The sequence below is a fragment of the Schistocerca piceifrons genome, chromosome 1 (assembly GCF_021461385.2).
Source record: "Schistocerca piceifrons isolate TAMUIC-IGC-003096 chromosome 1, iqSchPice1.1, whole genome shotgun sequence".
In the NCBI taxonomy this organism is placed as follows: domain Eukaryota; kingdom Metazoa; phylum Arthropoda; class Insecta; order Orthoptera; family Acrididae; genus Schistocerca; species Schistocerca piceifrons.
The window spans coordinates 964,503,602-964,527,033 of NC_060138.1; the positions used below are offsets into that span (position 1 = coordinate 964,503,602).

Genomic DNA, 23,432 nt, shown 5'->3' on the forward strand with positions numbered 1-23,432 from the left:
TATTGGCATATATACCTGAACTATCGTTATCGGCGTTGGTTTACTGTAGAATTTGATGAGAACTACCCTATCACTGAACTGTTCATAGCAGCTCACTCTCTGCCCTACTTTCGCATTCATAACGAATCCTACTCCCACTATACCATTTATCATTTTCCTGCTGTTTTTGGTGTTACCCTATATTCGTCTCACCAGAAATCCTTATTTTCTTGCCATTTCACTTCACTGACGTCCACTGTATCTATATTTAGCCTTTGCATTCCGCTTTTCAGATTTTCTAGCTTTCCTACTACATTCAAACTTCTGACATTTCAAGCTCTGACTCTTAGAATGGCCGGCCGGTGTGGCCGTGCGGTTCTAGGCGCGTCAGTCTGGAGCTGCGTGACCGCTACGGTCGCAGGTTCGAATCCTGCCTCGGGCATGGATGTGTGTGATGTCCTTAGGTTAGTTAGGTTTAAGTAGTTCTAAGTTCTAGGGGACTGATGACCTCAGCTGTTAAGTCCCATAGTGCTCAGAGCCATTTGAACCATTTGAACTCTTAGAATGTTATCCCGTCGTTGGTGATTCCACCTTCTTCTCCATGCTCACCTCCCCATTCCGTTGGTAGTCTTCTCCAGGAGATCCTAATGGGGGACTAATCCGGAATCTTTTTCCAATGGAGGCATCATACGACACTTTTTCAGTTAACGGCCACATTCCCTTTAATGCAGTGGTTTCCATTGCATTCTGCACCGGGTGGTAGAGTCCAGCATTATCCTTCTTTCAGTCCACAGGGAAGAAGAGAGAGTAATAAGAAACACAACAGAACGCAACAAACTGAACTGTCACGTACGACTTTAGTCAGTTCAAGACAAAAACTGATATAAACTGGACAGCGACAGCGAAGGGTAACAGTGAATGAAAGGGAAGTGGAACTTGCCGTTTTCATTGTTGGACGCCCAATCCTGATTTCAGCGATACTGAAAACACAAGTCACGTCATCACGTCGGAAAAAATATTCCTTTATTCCTTGTACAATTCTACACAAAAAGGGTCTAGTGCATATTTTAAGTCAGACAAATAGTTTGAGAGATATGTGAGATCTGGAATAGGGTGCTGTTAATGCATAATTTTTGCAGCTTTTGTTGCTTAATCAGTTACGTAAATAAATAAATTATTCTTTAATTTACATAACGGACTAAGCAACAAAAACTGCAAAGATTAAGCATTAACAGAACCCTATTCCAAGTCTTACCCATCTCTAAAACTATTCGTCTGACTTAAAATATGTACTAGACCCTTTTTGTGTAGAATTGTACAAGGAATATTTTTTTGTAGTTATAGCTGTCGTATAACAATGGACAATTTCCCGTAAAAAATTAAGAAGTGCTAGAAACTGACTTATGGCGTGGGAAAAAGCGGAGACTCGCTTTCCGTAAAGGGGAAAATTTTTCTGTTTCTTACTACTACTAGCCGTAAATGAGTATTTTCCCGAAGATTCAAAACATTATAAATTTTTTCCTCCATATGTTGATTTTTGACTGATTTGCCTGAGGTATGTCACATGATTGTTGTCTTCTGTATTCCCGATATACTTCTATCTCTCTGGAATCGGAGGATACGGGGGAAATGTTATGTTTCAGAATCCTCACTTAGAGTTCCATTCGCGGCTGCAACACGGAACTGAATATTTTCGGCTCTACTACGTAACCGAATTTCTCTGATTTTATCCTCTACTACACAACCGAATTTCTCTGATTTTACCCTCTAGGTAACCCTAAGTCTTTACCAAGCAAACTGTCCACTCGTCATCAGTTATTCCTCATCTTCCTTCCTTTCAGGCAGAAAGTATACAGGATCTGTGACATATATGTGTTGCCGTTCTATATTTTTCGCTTCGAGGAATTTATTTCACTGCCTTCGTTTATTACTGTACATACAATTTAAGCCACAGCAGCCTTTATCTGCCATCGCACCTCCCACATTTCTTAAACCGAATGGGGCTTCTTCATTTACCTCTTGTCTTCTCTCATTTCTTCGTTCTAAAATGTACAGAAAAAAGATGCATGTCCACACAATATAGAGAAGACTATCGACAAAACAACAGACCGCACATCTTCGACTTTACTACTGTTTCCGGTGATTCTCCAGGCTCCACCAGATCTTGGGCACGCACCAACACGTTTTGAAGCGATATCAGAGTGACCGGCATGACCGGTAGCTTACTACCGTGTGATACGATGCTACGAAATCCCATTGCAAGCATCCATTCTTTGGAACACAGCACAAAAGGATTCTTCATTGGTCAGCTACTTCCTGTCCTCAACCAGACATGCATCGTAAATCGTCATTTGCTACCTGTTGGTGTGCCACAGACAGCCAGGACTTAATATGAGTAGATCCATTAAAGAATAGCGATTTCGAACCAGAGATTTAAACAACGGTAGAGCTTCACGTCTCATCAGCGTCGATATCAACAAAGACGGAACACAAGCACAGAAGGGAGAGGATCATGTATCCAATCAGCTGGGGCCTTTTCAAAGAAAACATCCCAGCATTCATCTGAAGCATTTACGGAAACCACGAAAACTAAAAAATATTGGACGGAGATTTGGAAACCTCTCTTGCCGAATACGACTTCCCCAACTGCATCACCACGCCCAGTATCATATGGTCTGCAGCTTAAAATTAATTATGCAATGTCATCAACCGTGTGTTGAATCAGATTCGTGCTCCTCCTAACATTCCTTTCTGGTGTTTCTTTCCTTTTCGCTTCACTCTTTTCTGTTTCTCTAGTCAGTTATACTTAACCAAGCCATGACTCAGGAAAGATATACCAAAAAATACGAAAGATGCAGCTCCCCAACAGACCGCGTTTTCTTAGCACTAACAAAGTAACGTAATGCATCATACTGTGCCGCTGCATCTGGAATACGCCATGTCCTACCCTTCTATTGTGTGATCACTAACTACTCTGCCTTACAACTGTCATTATATCGCAATGCCAACGTAGACCAGTACATACATACATACATACCACCAACTCTTGTTCGCCAACACGCATGATTTCACCATCATTTAGCTCTTGAAAATGATATACAGTGCCTTTATCTTCCGTAAAAATCATCCGTTGTAATGATGCAAAAAATCACGCTATACAAGGCAATCCAAAATTAATATAGCGATTGCAGACGGCTACAAGTATTTAATTTATAGGGATCCATCCATACGAATACAGGGAATGGAAAAGGCTTTTCAAAATTTCGATCGTTGTGCTAGTGCAGCGAAAAGAAAACCGCCGCATGCGCTGTGATGCAAAAGTGAAAAGTTCCGTGCCAAAAGCAAAAGTAGTGATTCTCGTGCAGAATTCTGGGTGCTAGAATTTAACATTTGTCGTTCTATCGGCACAGTGTAGATAAGACTGAATGATTTACTTCTCTTCATTTACCTGTTTCAACAAACATTTCGCTGGACTTGCTTGAGCAATAGCTAATGCCGCAGTTTGACACGTAATGCACGGATTACCTCTTTCAGCAGGGTGGAAAATGGCTCTGAGCACTACGGAACTTAACATCTGAGGTCATCAGTCGCCTAGAACTTAGAAGTACTTAAACCTAACTAACCTAAGGATATCACACACATCCATGCCCGAGGCAGGATTCGAACCTGCGACCGTAGCGGTCGCGCGTTTCTAGACTGAAGCGCCTAGAACAGCTCGGCTACGGTGGCCGGCGGCAGGGTGGAGCACCCTATTTTGGGATATGGGGGTTCACACATTTTTAGATCCTCGTCTTCGAAACCTTTGGTTTGGTCATATTGGACACGACAACGCTGTGTTCTGCTCTTGGCCACGTAGATCTCCTGATCTCATACTCAAAACACGCATTTACAATGCGTTCGCTGCGGTTACTCCAAATGTGCTTCAAAATGTATGACGTGAAATTGATTACCACCTGATGTTGTCCTCGTGGCTAAGGGGAGTCACATAAAATACCAACTAAGTATGCAAAAAAATAGCTTTCTTTTACATTCTCTGTAATTCTTATCAATGGTATTGGGGCTTTTCTTAACTTCTGCTTAACGCGTCCTCTGCTTGGGTTAGATTCTGATCTCCCGATGATTTTCAGTACCTGTTTTTGGATTTCGAATGATTGCTGTGAATTCCAAATTTTGAGACACAACAACAGCATCCGCAACCTTGCAACTAACATTTCCTATCAACTGATGGACTTTTACTACCTATGCCTATACTCTAAAAATCACTACCAATGGCACTCAAGTATGTACTTACTGCACCGGCCGCTGTGGCCGAGCGGTTCTAGATGCCTCAGTCCGGAACCGCGCTGGTGCTACGGTCGCAGGTTCGAATCTTGCCTCGGGCATGGATGTGTGTGATATCCTTAGGTTAGTTAGCTTTAAGTAGTTCTAAGTTCTAGGGGACTGATGACCTCAGATGTTAAGTCCCATAATGCTTAGAGCCATTTTAGCCATTTTTGTACTTACTGCTGTACCATGCAATTCCTTTCCAATGTACTGATGGACGAAGCCTGGAATGAAGGTCTCAGCACAAGATATAACGTTATCTCATATTCGCAACAATTACCACAAACGTTCCTTAGCGTTTGCTTGGAGTATTGCTTGCAACCCATTCACTCTCTGCCTCTTAAAATTTTTCGTCTTTTATGTGACATAGCTTGAGTAGAAAACATATCTGTTCCATTTATTTTCCTCCGTAATATTGAGTGTTAATCCAACACGATCTATATACCACTTATTCTAAAAATATAAAATGGTGTTATAAGCACATTAAGAACAAATTCTTTTACTCCTTATACCCGTGTTGTGATCATTGAATTTCATATCAGCACACAGTTATTCCTCGCTGCTTGTGTAGAACTAATTTCAGTTGCACCTCATTAATCCTGCTTTTAAAAAATATACTTTTCTTATATTTCGTCGAGAATCCACCTTCATATTTTTCTGCAGTCAACGCCACTGGCACATCTTTGCACGAGGCAGACACATTTCCAAGATTGGATGGGAGAGTCATGCAGTTACCGTCCGAGATTATTCCCCGCAGCACCCTTCACATCACGAGGGTGTCTGGCGATGACTTTTGATCTACATGGATCCTCATTGATTAAGGTGTGTGGAACGTTCGTACAGGCGCCATTAATATCTAAGGAAATATCACTGGAACTCACATCCGACAGAAGGTCAGGCATAATCTAGTTCTCAAGGAGGACACGCGTACATACATACTTATACATACACATCTAAGTGGTAAAGTGCGGACCATAAATTGTCACACCTGCTGATTGCATTTCCTCACCCGGTTTTTTAATTGACTGCAGCTGCTGCAGAATTGTCAGTGAAGAATCTGATAAGTCTCAATTTTCTGTGACTACAAAAAGCTGTTTGCATTAGCGTCATAAAAATGCTGTTTTCACGCTGCTCTTCAGTTATCCTCGTTCGTATTTTTTTCTCTTTTTAGATTTTTGTTTCACTTCCGGTGATCCCAAGTAAAGATATCGTAGAAGTCACGGTGTTTACTGAGACTCAATTTCAATCTACCATTGTCCTTCTACAGTGCATGCGAAGATAACACTATTATCGCAGCGCATTATCTTCCTTCGAGGATAATTGATCGGTAATTTCGAGAACACTTAGTCTGAGCATCACTATATAGATTGCGCAGTTAAACTATACTTCAAAAACATTTCAGAAATATGCTTCCACAATAGAAAATGTGGTTTTCTGTTTTCGAATTTCGGACCGAAATGTACATTATTTGTCTGAGCGGTGTAGTATAGTGAAGGGAATGCATAAACTGAGGTCGCTAATGCACAATAGTGCGGTTTGCTCCATCCGTACGTAACAAGTAGCGTAAACAATTTGCATCACCAATATTTGGCCAGCGAGAAAAGGAGAGCAGTGCCTACAATGCAAACTCCTCAGGCTGTGCGACATTGTGCCAGGTAAAGTCGAAAATCTCTGCTCAGTGGGGGGCAGGGGGGGGGGGGGGAGGATGGAAATCGGCGGTGTTCTCCCAACCTTCTCCCAACATTTACCATAAACGATTTAGAGTAAACACGGAAAATTTAAACCTAGGTGATTGGATAGGGATTTGATCTACCCTCTTCAGGAGTAGCAGTCGGCTGTTTTACCACTGTGCCACTTCGCCTGTTATGTAGACACTGGTCCGCCAAAACGATGCACTATACTAGCAGTCCCCACGTCTACCAACGCGTTATGGACATACACTGAACACTTGGTGTTCATGAAGGAGGAAAGCCAATGCAAACCGCTTGCTCTAGGATCTTCCCAAGGAGAGAATTACGGATTTTCGCTCTCTCCCCAAGCATTTTGCAGAATATGGTAACGGACTTGGACTGTTGACGTAGAATGGTTTTCACTTCGGTAGAAAATTAATCACAGACACTCCGAGACACAGCAAGCATTGCTCGTGGTTTATAAAATGGTTTAGAAGTTGCAAAGCACCCTTCTGCTTCATACTGTGTGTTAATCGTGCACCCTGATTTTGTGTCTGCAGCGCAAGACTCTTCGATGGACGAGCTGTCCTCCGACTCGATGGTGCAGTGCATGCGCGGCGAGGTATGAGACGCGCCCACGGCGCTGGCGGGGCACCTGGACGACGGGTGACTGCTGGCGCCGCGCGCGGCCGCCGATCGAAGCTGCCTATGACGCCCACTGCCGCCTCGCTCGCTCGGTGCCGTCTCCGTTAGTGGACGGACTGCGCGTCTTACTAGGGGACGTGATAAGCAAGCTACTCGTCCACGTTACACACTGGCACCACAAGGACTGCTGGAAACGCTAATACTTGGTTATCCTTCTCACTGTTTTTGTTACTGATCGTCCTGTACTTGAAAGCTGAAATATGCGAACGATTCTTGCCTTAATTGTAAACCAGTAACTTATGTCTATGCTGCTAGACTTAGTCTGTACGATAAAAGAAGACTGTCATTGTCTGTGTGGCTCCTACATAATTTATTTTTCTTCTGTAGTCGTTAATTCGCCACAGATACTGATAGAAAAAACGTACGTTAAGATGAGACCTTCAGTTTTCACGTCTTGAGTTCTGAAGACAGTCTCAGGCGTGTAATAGTGCTGCTGTGTATATATGAGCTCACTGCAGTCTTTAGGAACTATGATCTAATCGACGCAAAGAAAAAGCTGTCCTCTTCAGAATATCGCTTAAATGCCACAAAGTATCGCCACAGAGCTGTGCATTGCACAAACTGCTGGAGGATATGCCTTTACTATTTTGATCACGCAAATGTAACCTCGTTTCAGAAGATATCGTATATAAAATGTGGAGCGAGCTTTTCTCCAATTATCTGCCATCCGTGCTTTTCACCATAGTGTAACATCAGTGTATTAAATGGAATGTCAAAGCTTTGCTTAAACTCTTGTATAAACATTGACTTTATTTAAGTCACTGCATTTTGCCGGGAACTGTCCGTTCTGAAAAAGATAGAATCCTGCGAACATTTCTTGTACTGTTTGAAATCAGCCTCAAGAACCTAATAACCGGCATGAGTGAATTTCTTATACAAATGACTGTATCCAGTGACTGAAAACTTTTTTGAAACTGTGTTTCTGTTTCAGAAGCCAAGATATTATCTGTTGAACTGTGTACAGTACTTGGATGTTAAAAAGTTCTAAAAAGTTATTTACTAAGCTTTCCGGTATTAATGTATTCTCTACCTGTAGAATCTTACATGTTTGACTATTTAGTCATTTGGTATGGAGACTATCAGTGTAATTATAAACAAATGCTTACTGCAGCCCTCATCACATTTGTCGACAAGGTGTTAATGTACTCTTCGCCTTCGTTGTCAGTTACCAGTTTAACAATAAAATTGTCGTCGTTCTCATCTTAAGATGTATACAGTATCTCTTGAGATGCAAGAAGCAAAAATTAAAATGTTTTCTATGTAGTTTACTTACATCCAAAGCGTAAGAAAATTAATCTTGCCATACTTATTGACTTGTGATACTGTTTATGTTCGCCTACTTTGAAATCTAGGTGACTGTGGTTTTCATTTCGGCCTCAAAGTACCTATCTGTGGTTATTCAATTTCATATATCGTGATGTACGAAATTTTTTGTGGATTGAGTGTTAGAATCTAATTAAGGTCTTAGTTGCAAAATTCCTAATTTAACACTGATGACGCCCTCGAGGTGAATAATGATACGCCGTTCATCTTCAGTCTTTCTACAATTATTCTGGTAGCGTTACTGGCCACGAAAGCCAGTGCCAACCTAACTACATAAATTCCAACGGAGAGATGCAAGCGAATGAAGGCGAGTGAGAAAATTATGTTCCCCTGCCGTGTTATCCGCATTAACATGGTCAGAAAATAATCTATTGAATCTGTGCATGTAATTTCTTAATTGTTGCAAACGTTTTCCTCTTGGAGTCGTTACACATTTGAATAACGAGTCTCTTCCAAGTGGAACATGCCATCTGTATGTCCATTGTGTATTTGTCTTATCCAATACAGTGTACTTCTGCCTCTGTTCGCATTCTCTGCCCTCAATAGCTTGCATTTAATCGACAAGGGAGCTAAAGCTTACTTCAAACATGTAAAACATTCTCCGTATTCTAGCACCTTCAGACAGGAATTTCAGATTGAAACAACTCTACACAGTTCTTAATATAATATATTTATTCACCTAGGCCACCTGTTTTCTGCCAGAATCGTTGAAGGCATCGTAGCAAGCCCTCACACAAATGACAGTACACACAGCAAGCGTATTGTGCTATATGCGCTATGCTCATGACTTCTCGTTCTAGCAGGATACCGGAACCAGTGAGGCATTTTGAATGACATTATGAATTTCTTTACAGCACTCAAGGTCCATTGAAACGAAGAGTATGAAGATTGATGCTTGTCGTGGTTTGCAGTGAAAATTTTTCGCAAAAAATGGCAGTAAATGTAGTAAATATGGAGACCTAGGTGGCCCCCTGTCGTCACAGCGCTGTTTGCGCCCCGTTACCCAATGTTTACGTCGCAAAGCACGTGAAACTGTACTGAACCAACTTTCGTATTTAGCACATTCTCTTGTGAAACTTTTCGTTGCAAACCGCATCATGAATCATTATACCCTACATTTCAAGGACATGACTGTGTTACAGTTGTAGCTACTTGCAATAATAACACGTAGCTGTCTCAGTTTCTGGATGGGTAAAAGCGAAGTTGAGACCATAATAATTTCTCCTTTGTGTACCGTCACTACACGGACACCTCTTTTCGATATCTACAACACTTTAAGAAATATTTGTGTTACTAGCTGAGGTGACACGCCGGGAAGCCTGGACCAATGCTGCATTTGACCGGGTGCGACGTACCCTTTCTCTGGGCCACTGGACGTACAAAAGCAAAGATGGAAGCTATTTCGTTGGATTTTGCCCCTGACAGTGGAAAAGGCGTCGACTGCGTCACAGTGGAAGATATTTTGCGAACATTACATATTCTGAAACCAACCACAGCGTCATCAGTTTATTCTATTTAACAGAAACAAATTGTCAAACATATTCTGACCGCCACTGGGACACAGACTCGACATTTGATGACAGTGCAGTATTTTCAAAACAACTCTCGCTTCTTGAGATCATCCATGACAACGAAGTGATTTGTCAGCCTGCGACACTGAACCTTCTGTTTTCCTTTTTTCGTGCCCTGTATTTCAGACCGGGCGATGGGATCCAAAATTAAGGCAGTGGGATGGCATTCGGGAGGAGTGGGATTCAGATTCCCGTCGACTCACTCCAATTTAGCATTTTCTAAATCGCTGAAAGCGTATGGCGGGATGGATCCTATGAATAGGACACTGCCGATTTTGTTGTGAAGGTGCCTGTGAGGATGTATTGATTGGTGCTAATAGTGGAAGTTAATGGGCAAAGTGAGCAGCCGTGGAAAATCGCTCTCTTATGTAAGTACTGTCATCCGTAATATGCAATACATAATGCATACTCCTCAAACAACACTGTTGTATCTTCAGAGCATTATTTCTGGTAGATTGCTTTTTGTAGATTGTTGTAGATGTTCACTGCATCCTCCTCCGCGCGGGCATTTCAACCACATCATCTTAACCTTCTTCAATACCTACAATTTTTCTCTTGTATTTCAACTGCAATCTTGCCTTTGCATTCGTAATTTTCTTTCAACCGAGCATGTTCTGCTCCAGTATGGAAATATGTCGTTAATTCTAACGGTTGTGTTTGCACGCACTCACTCATTTTCTTGAATTCTCGGTTGATTTTTAGCAGTAATCCGTTTTTGTTGTAACAATAGTCTTATTACTGATGTTCATCGAAAGCCAGACGGTTGCAAGAAAAAGCATTCATTCCTTATCAAACAAAGGTCCGTTCATGTGATGCTCAGAAGACCTTCAGAGGAACAGTCTAAACAAAGCAGATTTGTGAGATTTTGCTTGAAGTATCAGTCCTGTAACCAAAATTTTACTTTAAGTCTTAATGTATCTGCGTGTATAATGATAAGATAATGCATAAAATAAATAACGTTCTTCCAGATTAAAATTTTTTGTCTTAATATAAGACGAATTCTCGAAAAAAGACAAGATGATTAACGCTACAAATTTATTACTTGCCACATCAGTATTTTTAGCAATCGTTTAAAATATCTGAACCTGAGGTCTCCATACTAAAGGCACATATAGAGCAATTTCTTTCTAATTACAAAAATGTTACTAAGTTGTAATGTCACTGTTTCATCTTAGCCTGAGAATTTCACCAGTCTGTGCTATAGTGTTTTGTATATATTCATGTTATGGATTAGATCTTTTTCAGTGTACATAAATTGTTTGTAAATAATATATATTATATCTCTATGAGAAGTACAAAGTGTTTTATTACACCCAGTCCTCACATCCACGGAAATCAATGCACAATTTCATCTCAAGCTGTTGACTGCAAGCTCTGAACAGCGTCTTTGCTCAAGGTACTGTAATTAATTTGATACTTAGCCAGTAATTAGCCGGCCGCGGTGGTCTAGCGGTTCTAGGCGCGCAGTCCGGAACCGCGCGACTGCTACGGTCGCAGGTTCGAATCCTGCCTCGGGCATGGATGTGTGTAATGTCCTTAGGTTAGTTAGGTTTAAGTAGTTCTAAGTTCTAGGGGACTGATGACCACAGTAGTTAAGTCCCATAGCGCTCAGAGCCATTTGAACCATTTTGAACCAGTAATTTCTAAATATTCTTTCTGATTGCAACAAACATAACAACAAAAAATGAACGTCTCTTGTTTCAATATCTGAATGTTTATCGATACAGACATCCAGTTAGTTGTTACTTTGGACTGTGCCTCTTTCCTTTTATCGCCACGCACAACACAAAAAGGCCTCACAAATAAATTACCCTCCGACTGTTTGGTTCTCTTCATACCTCACAGTTAGTTGAAGGTTTTTGTTTTAACTTGAGACAACTAAATATCTCAAACTACAAATCGTACGAAAAAATTTACCAGCTAATAATTTAATATTAATAAAGGTGACATCTGCCTGTGCTACAACTGGCCACCGCCTAATCACCCCGCCTAACCACCCCTCCTGTATGAGGGGATCAACTTTCTATTTTAAAATGGGAAACCCCTTCCTATTTTTACTGCATATTCGGATTCCACCCCAAAAAATACTTATGGTTTACTTCAACCACTGTTTCACATTCGTGCGTGGTAGATGACGCTGTAATCGACAAGTATTAAGTGCGCCTATTTTTGCAGCTTAGACCCGATGCATTTGATTCTGCGTTTCATTTGCGATGTAAACGTAAATTTGTGCGTTTTAATGGTTGATATTGATGTTCAAACGTTGCTTGAGTACTGAAAATGTGAATATACAGGACCTTGACATTTCTGGCAGATCAGCTGCATGAATGATAACACAGTTTCCGTTCCCTACTGGATTGATTGCGGAGACTCTCCAACCATCGGAATGCTTGATTCCGGCTGGTTGCCCTCGAGCCTCGCCATAAGAGTGACTGATTTCGGCGTGTGTTTCCATCCAATCGCCGTCAACTCTCGCGCTGGCCGCTACGCGGCTAACAGCAGAAAACAAACCAGAACCATTATAATAAGGTAAAATGTCCATGAAGTGACAGTGACAGGCACACCTGCCTTCGATACTCGCCGAAATGAAGAACCCCAATGCTGAGATGCAAGGGACTCACCAATATCAAGCACCCTAGTGGGAATAAAAGCTATTAAATCCACATCGTTGTTCCTGGATCACCCTAACGTAGTTTCTACCCAGACATTGAAACGGTTGACCGTATTTTACTGTACAGTCAAATTTCCAACACCAAAGTAAATTTCGAATATAGATATCAACCGGGAGGACACAAAGCTTTAGGGAGACCAGGGGAATCGCGCCGCCATAAGGAAAAACGACTTTTGACGTATATAAAAATTAATTATAATTACATAAATATAATATGACTCTACAGAAATTTGGTTATCCACTTTTTTGTTTCTTGTATTTTCACTCTAAGTGCATTACAACTTTTTTAAATTGAATGTCTGCACAGTGGTGCCGTTTTCCCATATCTGGCTAATTCTGCCACACCCATGTCGTCTGCTATAAAACTAAGAAAATAACGGAAAATACAGCAAATCAAATAACTTAATAAAAGATTTATTAAATAATCATATAATATTTTTATACAGTTCATGTTTACAACCATTAATACACATGAAAAAGGTTAAAGTTAAGTTTTAGAGTCTCTGTCCAGAGTCACAAACACAATTGTCTGGGGAATCAGCAGCACTAGACACGAAGTGAGCCCATTGTCCACACTGCTTACAGCTGAACCAAGGCTCATTGAAGCTGTACTCTCCACAAACAAGGCACAGTTCAAGATTATCTGATCTTTTGTCGAAAATGTCGTCTTCATCTTCATTGCGTAAGACTTTTTCGTCTAAATCTATCTTGTGTTCACTTGACGATTCCTCCAATTTAATTCTACAGAATGAAGATAGTAGTTTGCTTTTCTTGGATGACAAATTCTTTTTTCACTATAATACCTGTTTTACATGGTAGTCGTATTTCCTTCCAAAAGGTTCGTTGCTGCTTTCTTGGCAGTTAATTCTTTCTTGATAATTTTTCCATTCTTTTACATTCGCTGACCTCAAGAATTTTCAGAGGAGTAGACGTTAAAATAGCAGAGTGACTTATTCGCTTTGGATTTCCCTCAGCGTTAATCACTGCCGCGTTGGGCATTGATGATAGCTTATCGAAAAACTTTAGAAAATTTTTCCAACTTTACTTCCTGACGACGTTCGGGAGTACTCAGGAACTCCAAGCAAACCATCTACAGTGTATACATCAAGCCCCTCAGCTTCAAAAGGGTTGTTCTCTGTCTCTTGAGGGTAGTTCCTCTGTTGTTGTATAGGTCGACTTATGTTTGTACGAAGCTCTGCGAAGTCGTCGTTACCGTTGGAATGACTGACCGCTTCATCTTCTCGGTCATCTATCACGAATGGTTATACAGTCAGAGATGGTGCAAAGTCCTCTTCTTTAAATTTATCTGCATTTACTTTCAAACACACAAAAGCGTTTCTGAATTGTTGCCACATTCAGAGACGCAACATTGAATCCGTTAGCCATGTCATATGGTGTTTTCTTTCCATATAAATCTGATCTCATGAATTTGTCACATCCCTTATTGAAAGCATTTTTCAGCAGACACAGGAAATATGACGTCAGGTGGTTGTATTTTTTGGGATGTAAGCTAAGGAATTGATTACACATGAATGTGGTTTTACTCTCAAAACTCATCTGAATCCAGCCATATATGACTTATATGAATCTCGAGTAAGAGCAGAATTGGTTAATCCTTTGAAGACTTTGTGAATTTACTGAAGTATTTTAGCCCATCAAGGAAAACGTCTTCATTAAACCATCCGTTGTGTGATCATTTGTAATGGGCTCCAGCTGGTCCTCCTCTCTTGAGTAAGGGAGTCGTCCTTTTTCTGAGAACAATGAACATCAGCAGGATGTACTGTCCAGAAGCACTCGAAGAGCACACAACTGTAATATTGCGTCATCTTTCCCAGCTGGTCACATCTCGAACTTGTTTTTTACCTTTAGGCCTTAAAATATGACCCAGTTTCTACAATGAAGAAATATAAGTCTCGTCCATGTTGAATGCAGTGTATGGTTCAAATTTATATTTATCCATAACTGAATTTAGATTTTTGAAAAATTGTTTGACTTCCTTTTTATTGAACTCAGTCACTCTGCTAATACTTGTTGCAGACGGTTTTCGCAAAGAAATTTGAAGATTTCTCCCTCCAAATCCTCATATCCAATCTTCCCCTGTAACAGTAATTCCATGAAAAAGGTTTGCTAGACCAATGACTCATTTTGTCAGTTCCGCTTCCCCTTGCTTGTTAAAAATTGGAGGTCTACTCAAAATGGGGTTCGAGGTTTTTCTTATTTTTCAATCTACCTCAAAGCGTAGACCTAGGTACCTGAAATGCCAATGCAACACTTCTAACTGATTTTCCCTCAGCAACCTGTTGCATGACAGCCTGAAGATCTTCTTGAGACCATTGTGCCTTCTCTGTAGTCCTTATTCGTGCGCGAGGCATTTGAAATTGTATGAAAATCCCATAAACATAATGACGCCACATTCATAGCGTGGCAGCATAGCCCCGTCATATGGTGGCGTCATTACCCGATTTGCTAACAAACCGAACATAAGTAACCTACATCGAAAAGGGAACAGAACAAACAAAACTAATGACATTTAAATGTGCCTAAATATGTACCAACGCTACATTTCTATTTTAAGTGCAAAAGTTACATACCTCAATAGTCTGAAAGCCAAAACTTAAGTGAAATCTTCAAGAGAAACGAAAACTACTACTCACACTAAATAGTTCTCACCCCAGGCACGAAAGGAATCTGACCACTTTGGGGGTTGTCCGCTAGGTTTCAGCACTTTTCATTGGGCTCTCCCTCAAAAGACAAGCATTATATGTGAGGTCGAATAACCCGATGTGACACAAATAACAGGTCTGCCCTACATTTACATCGTAAATGAAATGTAGAATCAAATGTGTCGGTTATTACTTGCAAAAACAGACGCACTTGATATATGTCGCTTACAGTGCCATCTACCGCGAACTGAAAACACTGGTTTGAGTAAAACTGTACGTATTTTTTTAGGGCAGAATCCGAATATGCAATAAAATGGGGACTTCCCATTTGAAAATACAAAGTTCACCCCGCCCACACAGGAGGGGTGGTTAGGATATGGCCAGTTGTAGCACACACAGATATCCACTTTACTAATATTAACTTTTCACGTAGAACATTTTTTTTCATAACATGCGCCGTTTTCGAGAAATTTAGTTGTCTCAAGTTAAAACAAACACCACTCAACCTTGAATCCGCTGAGACATGGGCTATTAACCCACTAACTAAACTGCTGGCCGAAGTGGCCGTGCGGTTAAAGGCGCTGCAGTCCGGAACCGCAAGACCGCTACGGTCGCAGGTTCGAATCCTGCATCGGGCATGGATGTTTGTGATGTCCTTAAGTTAGTTAGGTTTAACTAGTTCTAAGTTCTAGGAGACTAATGACCTCAGCAGTTGAGTCCCATAGTGCTCAGAGCCAGAGCCACTAACTAAACTTTGTTAGGCCCTCTGATTTATTCTATCTCGAAGGCCTGTGACTCATTCTTTGAGGAGAAATGCGTTGAGGTCATCAGCTGGATAAGCTCTGCCTGAATAAAACATATAAACTGAGTGGTCAAAAGTAACTGGAAAGGTTGTCATGTATGAAGATGTGCCGTGTATGACGTCCACATGTTGTGGCTAGGTGTGGCGTATGGAGTGAGTGAAGCCACAATGTCAGAGCTGTGTGTTTCAGGCAGTCAGACATGGCAGCACATAGCTAGTTAATGATTTTGAACGTGGGACGAAAGTCAGTGCACGATGCATGGGTCATAGTATATCTGTGGGTACACAAGAATTCGAGTTTCGAGTGTATCTTCAAAAAGACAATGCTTTCACACACGTGATCCGTCAAATTGGATGACAACAATCTTTTGATGAACTGATATCATACTTCCTCCACAGAACCTTACCGCTTGCTCTATAGCAAGTCTATTCGCCGCTGATTTGGATGTCAGGCATGAGGACTGTGTGGAGACAAATGCACTGCACAACCGATGACTGACTCAGGTGCCAGTGTCTTCCCTTGATTTGTCGCCACACACTATACATACACTTACGTAAACCATAAGGGTCGATCAATTAGGGGAGTAAACACTTTGGTGTCTTCAAACTGTTTCCTATTATATTTGGCCCATCCTTTTCGTTCCCCAAAGTGTGAGGTCGAAGACTTGTCTGATGACATGACAGAAGAATAAAAAGTAGTCGATGGGGAAGACATACACTATGTGATGAAAAGTACCCAGACACAACCAAAAACATACGTTTTTCATATTAGGTGCATTGTGCTGCCACCTACTGCCAGGTACTCCATATCAGCGAACTCAGTAGTCATTAGACATCGTGAGAGACCAGAATGGGGTGCTCCGCAGAACTCATGGACTTCAAAGGTGGTGAGGTGATTGGATGTCATTTGTGTCATACATCTGTATACGAAATTTCCACCCTCCTAAACATCCCTAGGTCCACTGTTTCCGATGTCATAGTGAAGTGGAAACGTGAAGGGACACGCATAGCACAAAAGCGTACAGGCCGACCTCGTCTGTTGACTGACAGAGACCACCAACAGTTGAAGAACGTCGTAATGTGTAATAGGCGGACATCTATCCAGATCATCACACATGAATTCAAAACTGCATCAGAATCCACTGCAATTACTACGACAGTTAGGCAGGAGATGAGAAAACGTGGATTTCATGGTCAGGTGGTTGCTCATAAGCCACACATCACGCCAGTAAATGCCAAGCGACACCTCGCTTAGTGTAAGGAGCATAAACATTGGGCGACTGAACTGTGGAAAAACGTTGTGTGGAATGACAAATCATGGTACACAATGTGGCAATCCGATGGCAGGGTGTGGGTATGGCGAAAACCCAGTGAATGTCATCTGCCAGCGTGTGTAGTGCCAACAGTAAAATTTGGAGGCTGTGGTGTTATGGTGTGGTCGTGTTTTTCGTGGAGGGGGCTTGCACCCCTTGTTGTTTTGCGTGGCACTATTACAGCACAGGCCTACATTGATGTAGCACCTTCTTGCTTCCCACTGTTGAAGAGCAATTCGGGAGTGGCGACTGCATCTTTCAACATGATCGAGCACCTGTTCATAGTGCACGGCCTATGGCAGAGTGGTTACACGACAGTAACATCCTAGTAATGGACTGGCCTGCACAGAGACCTGACCTGAATCCTATAGAACACCTTTGGGATGTTTTGGAACACAGGCTTCGAACCAGGCCCCACCGACCATCATCGATACCTCTTCTCAGCGCAGCACTACGTGAAGAATGGGCTGCCATTCCCCAAGAAACCTTCCATCACCTGATTGAATGTATGCCTGCAAGAGTGGAAGCTGTCATCACGGCTAAAGGTGGGCCAACACCATACTGGATTCCAGCATTACCAATGGAGGGCGCCACGAACTTGTAAGTCATTTTCAACCAGGTGTCCAGATACTTTTGGCCACATAGTGTAGGAGACCCAGAATTAGAGTTAGAGTTTAAATGAGTTTGCACGACTTAAGATCAAAGAAGGTAGAAGGGATAAATAATTTCTAAAATCATTGGGGGAAGTGGCAGTATCCATGCTGCTGTGTAGAATGTATGAGACTCGAGATACACCACCAGATTTTCGGAAAAACGACATTCACACAATGCCGAGGACAGCAAGAGCCGACATGTGCGAGAATTATCACACAATCACCTTAACAGCTCATGCAGCCAAGTTGCTGACAAGAATAACATACAGAAGAATGGAGAAGAAAATCCGTTAGATGACGGTCAGTTTTGTTTTAGTCAAGGTAAAGGCACCAGAGAGGTAGTTGTGACGTTGCGCTTGATAATGGAAACAAGACAAGATAAATCAAGACTCGCTAATAGAATTTATCGATATAGAAAAAGTGTTCGACGATGTAAAACGGTACGAGATGTTCGAAATTCTAAGAAAAGGATATACAACATCTACAAGAAGAAACAAGGAGCAGCAAGATTGTAAAACCAAGAACGAAGTATTAGGATTAAAAAGGACGTAAGACATGGATGCATTCTTTCAGCCCTACTTTTCAATCTGTACATCGAAGCAGGAATGACGGAAATAAAAGAAAGGCTCAAGAGTGGGATTAAATTTTGGGCGAAAAGATATCAGTGGTGAGATTCTCTGATTATATTACTGTCCTCAGTAAAAGTAAAGAAAACTTACAGGATCTGTTGAGTGGAATGAACAGTCTAATGAGTACAGAATATGTATTGAGCCTAAATCGGAAAAACACGAAAGTAATTAGAAGTAGCAGATATGGCAATAACGAGAAGCTTAACATCAAAATTTGTGATCACGAAGTAGGTGAAGTTAAGGAATTCTGCTACATTGGAAGCAAATTAACCCACGTCAGATGAAGCAAGGAGGACAAAAAAATCAGACTAGCAATGGCAAAAAATGCATTCTTGGCCAAGAGTAGTCTACTAATATCAAGCATAGGCCTTCATTTGAGGAGGAAATTTCTGAGAATGTACATTTGGAGCACAGCATCAATGTGGTAGTGAAACATGAACTGCAGCAATCCCAGAACAGACAAGAATCGAAGCATTTGAGATGTGGTGCTACACTTAGAATATTGAAAATTAGGTGGACTGATTAGGTAAGAAATGAGGAGGTTCTCTGCAGAATCAGATAGGAAAAGAATATATGGTAAACACTGACTAGAAGAAGGAACAGTATGAAAGGACATCTGTTAGGACATCAGTGAATAACTTCCGTGGATCTAGATGTACCTGTAGAGGGTAAAAACTGTAAAGATAGATGGAGATTGGAGAACTCCAGAAAATATTTGAGGATCTAGTTTGTAAGGTGAGATGAAAAGGTTGACACAGGAGAGAAATTTGTGGCAGGTGGCAACAAACCAGTTAGAAGAATGATGACTCAAAAATATAGGAGTATTTGCACTGAAAGGGTATGATCATACTGTGTGGCCACAAGCCATTGGAAGGCACAGGTACCTGAGTCAATCATCGGCTGCTGAAGCCTATGTGGTACATCTGTCCCTGCCTCATATCCAAATTAGTGGCCTCTGGCGTAAGCAAGCCTTAGAGACAGCATCCCCTGTCAGCAAGATGGTGGCGAGGAACTGCCGAGTCAGTGCTCAGGCCCTAGTAGCATACAGCTATCTAGCTGTGGCGGTCTCGGGGAGCACGTCCACACTCTTTGGCAGAGGTGTACATCTGAGAACAGGGAGCACTGAGGCACTCGGAGTTGAAATGTGGACTCAAGCACAGATGGCAGTGCCAGTACTGGCAGACAAGGAGTTGCTCACTCAGGCCTATGACGCTCGGTAGCTAGGTGGCAGAGGCATGAACTGCAGACATAAAAGCAGGTGACCTGCAATGGATGGAAATCAGAAGGCAGGTGACCCTCTGGATGGAAGGCTTAGGCTCAGCTGTTCAACTTGCAGGCTTCTCATGACACCCTCTCGTGGCGGTTTTCTGCTAAGCTGGTCATGGGTCTCATCTGCTAGGTAAGCAGAGCTAGGTAAATTTTTACAGCATGTATTTGTATGGGCTGACTGCTTTCCATTGAGACCATTGATACTATAGTCATAGGATACCACTTTTCGGTATCTTTTGAAGTGCCACATTGTTACTACATTTCTGCACATCTAGATCAAGTTGTCAATCTTTGTAACACTCTCAAATCCTTTAGAGTTCTGACTGATGTGCAGGATTTTTAGATGATATTTCATTAGACAAGTACGTCTTGTAGCCAACTCTCCCCAGTTTCTCTTCTCTTGGCTAATGCCTTAAAGCATTCGTCCCCAACCCAAATCTTCTTGTCCCTGATCTGCTTCTTGATGACTGTAATTGTCACCTTAGTTATTGCATCCTTGAGTTCTTTCCACACTTCCTGTGTGTTTCTCTCTCTCTCTCTCTCTCTCTCTCTCTCTCTCTCTCTCTCTCTCTTGTGAATCCTCTTCCTGAAGAATTTCAAAGCAATGGCTAGGCTGCAGATGTGGTTCATCTTTCTTTGTGATACCTTTGAGTCCATCGATTGGGAAGTGATCTACTTGGTTATGAAACCGATACCATTGTCACTGCTGAGTTTATGTAGTCTGTGTCTTCCAGATGTTGAATGGAATATGTTTTCTCTTCCCACTTTAGCAATCATACTACTCACTAGGACTTTACAATTACTGTTGGGAACGGCCTCCATGACAACCTCCAATTCACCATAGAATTCGTCCTTTACTTGGCATGTACTTTCTTCTGAGGGTGCATGTGCATTCGTAAATAACAGGTTACATATATTCATGTTTAACATTTATACTGCTATTCTAGGAGTCACCTATGACAACCCAGATACATTAGCAGCTAGAGCCTTACTCACACAAAATTCTGTACCTACTGTGTGTCCTGTCTCGTAGCTTCCTTAAGGTGTATACTTTTCAACATCATGGGTACCAGTATCCTCCCATTGAATTCCTGTAAAGTAACTAAATCTGTACTACATCTTTCAAATTTCTTGGACAGGCTGATTGAGGCACCTGTTTTATATAAATTATGAATATTTCGTGTTTCTAATCATACACCTTGTTCTTGCACTTTTCTTCTATTATGTATTACCAAATTCCAAGGCTTCCTTGTTGTTTGGTTACTGTTAATAAGTTTCCTGTGATGGGATAGTAACCTGTCACCAACCCCAACCTGGAGGACCAGGGTTTTTGATTTTGTGGTAACCTTCCCCTACACAATTTTCTTTCTCTAAAACTACTAAGGTTCCTGTCTCCTTTTCTTAACAATGTGAAAGGATGAAAGATAGGGAGTGGGAAGATATGGCATTGTTGCTGGTTCATCAACTAAGATCTGTCCATCTTGGGAGACCCTGCCAGTAGATACACTACTGTTAGCATAGCCCTCTTCATCTGCATGCGCAGTACTACTTTAGGGCAGTGCCTCCTGGACATGCCACTGATTTTAACATCCATATCACATTTGCAGTGGGGCGAGGACTGAAATGGGCAGTGCTCCTTGCGATACTCATTGGGATATTTTTGAATACTCTCTGTTCAACAAATAAATTATAAACTCATTTGACATCCTGGGTGCAGAATTTGAGCTCACAATTGAATTTGAAATAATGTCTTTGGCTCAAAAAATTGTCTACTTGTGGGGTGATCATGAAATGGTCCAAAACTTCTGAAATTAACATTTATCAAGCTTCCTTGCAGAGATGCTAACTGCAGCATAAAATGAATGTAAGTGGAGGTGTCAGTATGGTTGATCAAATTAGACAACACTGTAGTTTATACTTTCAACAACACAAGTCCTTTTGTAGTTCAAAACAGTTGAGATGATAACACAAGGTGGCAGCCAATGCACACAATGCTTCACTAATAGCTCACTAAATGGAAACCAAAACTTATTTTCTACACTTACTACTTGTTTCGTCATAATACTTGATGAAAACTTTATGGTCCACAACATAAAATGCTTTGTGTATACATCTAAGTTCCACACTGACTTCTGTCACAAAATTTATAGCCTTCCACTTTGTGGCTATATATTGCCCAGGAACTCAGAAGACTGACTTGTCTGCACTGTCCTCTCATGAAGTCTCCACTCACCGAACTCCCCAGCATGAATGTTTTTGTCACTATCTTGCAGATGTATCACCAAACAACAATTTTCCATCCTTTGTGTTTGCTGCTACCACAGCTATACACTATAGCCTCCAATTGGCTGTTCCTTTTCACTACCCCACTAATGGTGTAGCTTAATAAAATATGATATTTATAGTTTTTGAGCCTATTGACAGACTTGCATAAATGTAGATTTGTATGAAGCTTCCTAAAATGCATGTTAATTTGATGTTATGAAACATATAAACATAAAATTACTTCTTATTTAATATTAAATCAATAGTTCACAACATCATCAAGTTAATCTTTTAACGTTTAGTAAGGTAATACCAATGAAAATATAGTTATAGCTTACTGCCAATGGGCAGTTTGTGGCACCTCTGATCATTTATTTGTCCTAACATTTTCTTGTCTTAGAGCTACAGCTAAACATTTACACAATAATTCTGCACAGGTGCAGCAAGTTTTTGGCATTCAGTGTACCTTAGCAGAATTCCCTGCTCTCTGGAACCTCAAGTTTAGTGGTTTTATGTAAGTTCAAATGGTTCTGAGCACTATGGGACTCAATATCTGAGGTCATCAGTCCCCTAGAGTTTAGAACTACTTAAACCTAACTAACCTAAGGACATCACCAACATCCATGCCCGAGGCAGGATTTGAACCTGCGACCGTAGCGGTCACGCAGTTCCAGACTGAAGCGCCTAGGAACCGCACGGCCACACTGGCCGGCTTTTATGTACGTCTTCAATTTGTAATGCATGGGTTTTCCTCCAGGAATTACCCACATCTAAGATAGGTGCCAGTATGCCTACACCAATGGCCACTAAATACTTTATGTCCCAGCTTAGTACAACAGACAGCACTAACCTCTCCATGGCTGAACTTCTCTGTTTCCATTCACATACATGCAAGGAACTTTTCCTAAGCCTTCCTGCATAGGAACAGCTTTATTCGCAATTTGAAGCTCTTTTTAGCAGGGCTGAGCACTCATAGCTATCTGACCTGAGATAATATCTCTTCTCTTGCTGGAATATAACAATATGCTCAGATTCAATATGTATTCACTCTGGTAAATCTCTCACAGGTCAAAGTTCTTGATGGAAAGAAATAGCATTACCCAGTGCTTAAATTTCAAATTTGGGGAAACTTCCACATATTTAAGACAGTCTCAAGTACAATACTATCCTGCCATCTACTGTTCTTCTGTTGTGAAGGACCATTTGAAACTGGGCCTCAGCATTTCTGATTTTGCATAGCTATCCTATATTTTAGTTCATTTGTAGTCTGTCTGCCACTGACAGCATTTATATTCAACTAAAATTTCTTCAGTTTTTTTGAGATATCTGTCAATAAGATAAGGCTGCAGTAGTTGCTGAAGGATTCATCCATTGCTATTCTAACAACGAAATGTGTTTCAATTAGCATTTCTCTGTCTGTAGCCCTAAGCTTTACACGTACTGTGTAACAGTTGCTGTTCCTTTAGAAGTTTCCTTACAGAGACTTTATACCAAGGAGGTTCCATCCTATCATGAACTGTTCTACAGACAACAGTCATTCACAAACAAATAGGTCCAAAGGAACAGTCCACTAAAGTAAACAGAGGCACTGAGGAA

The 23,432-nt window shown here is 41.2% G+C and overlaps 1 protein-coding gene across 1 annotated transcript in view; it reads left to right on the forward strand.

Annotated features, from left to right (window-relative positions):
- Positions 1–10,792, forward strand: part of LOC124794746 (LIM/homeobox protein Awh) — a 351,821-nt gene extending 341,029 nt beyond the window's left edge. Inside the window, exon 6 of the mRNA XM_047258357.1 lies at positions 6,533–10,792. Within this exon, the coding sequence (XP_047114313.1) occupies positions 6,533–6,600 (68 nt within the window). The 3' untranslated portion in view covers positions 6,601–10,792. The remainder of the gene's footprint in view (positions 1–6,532) is intronic.
- The last annotated feature ends 12,640 nt before the right edge of the window (positions 10,793–23,432 follow it).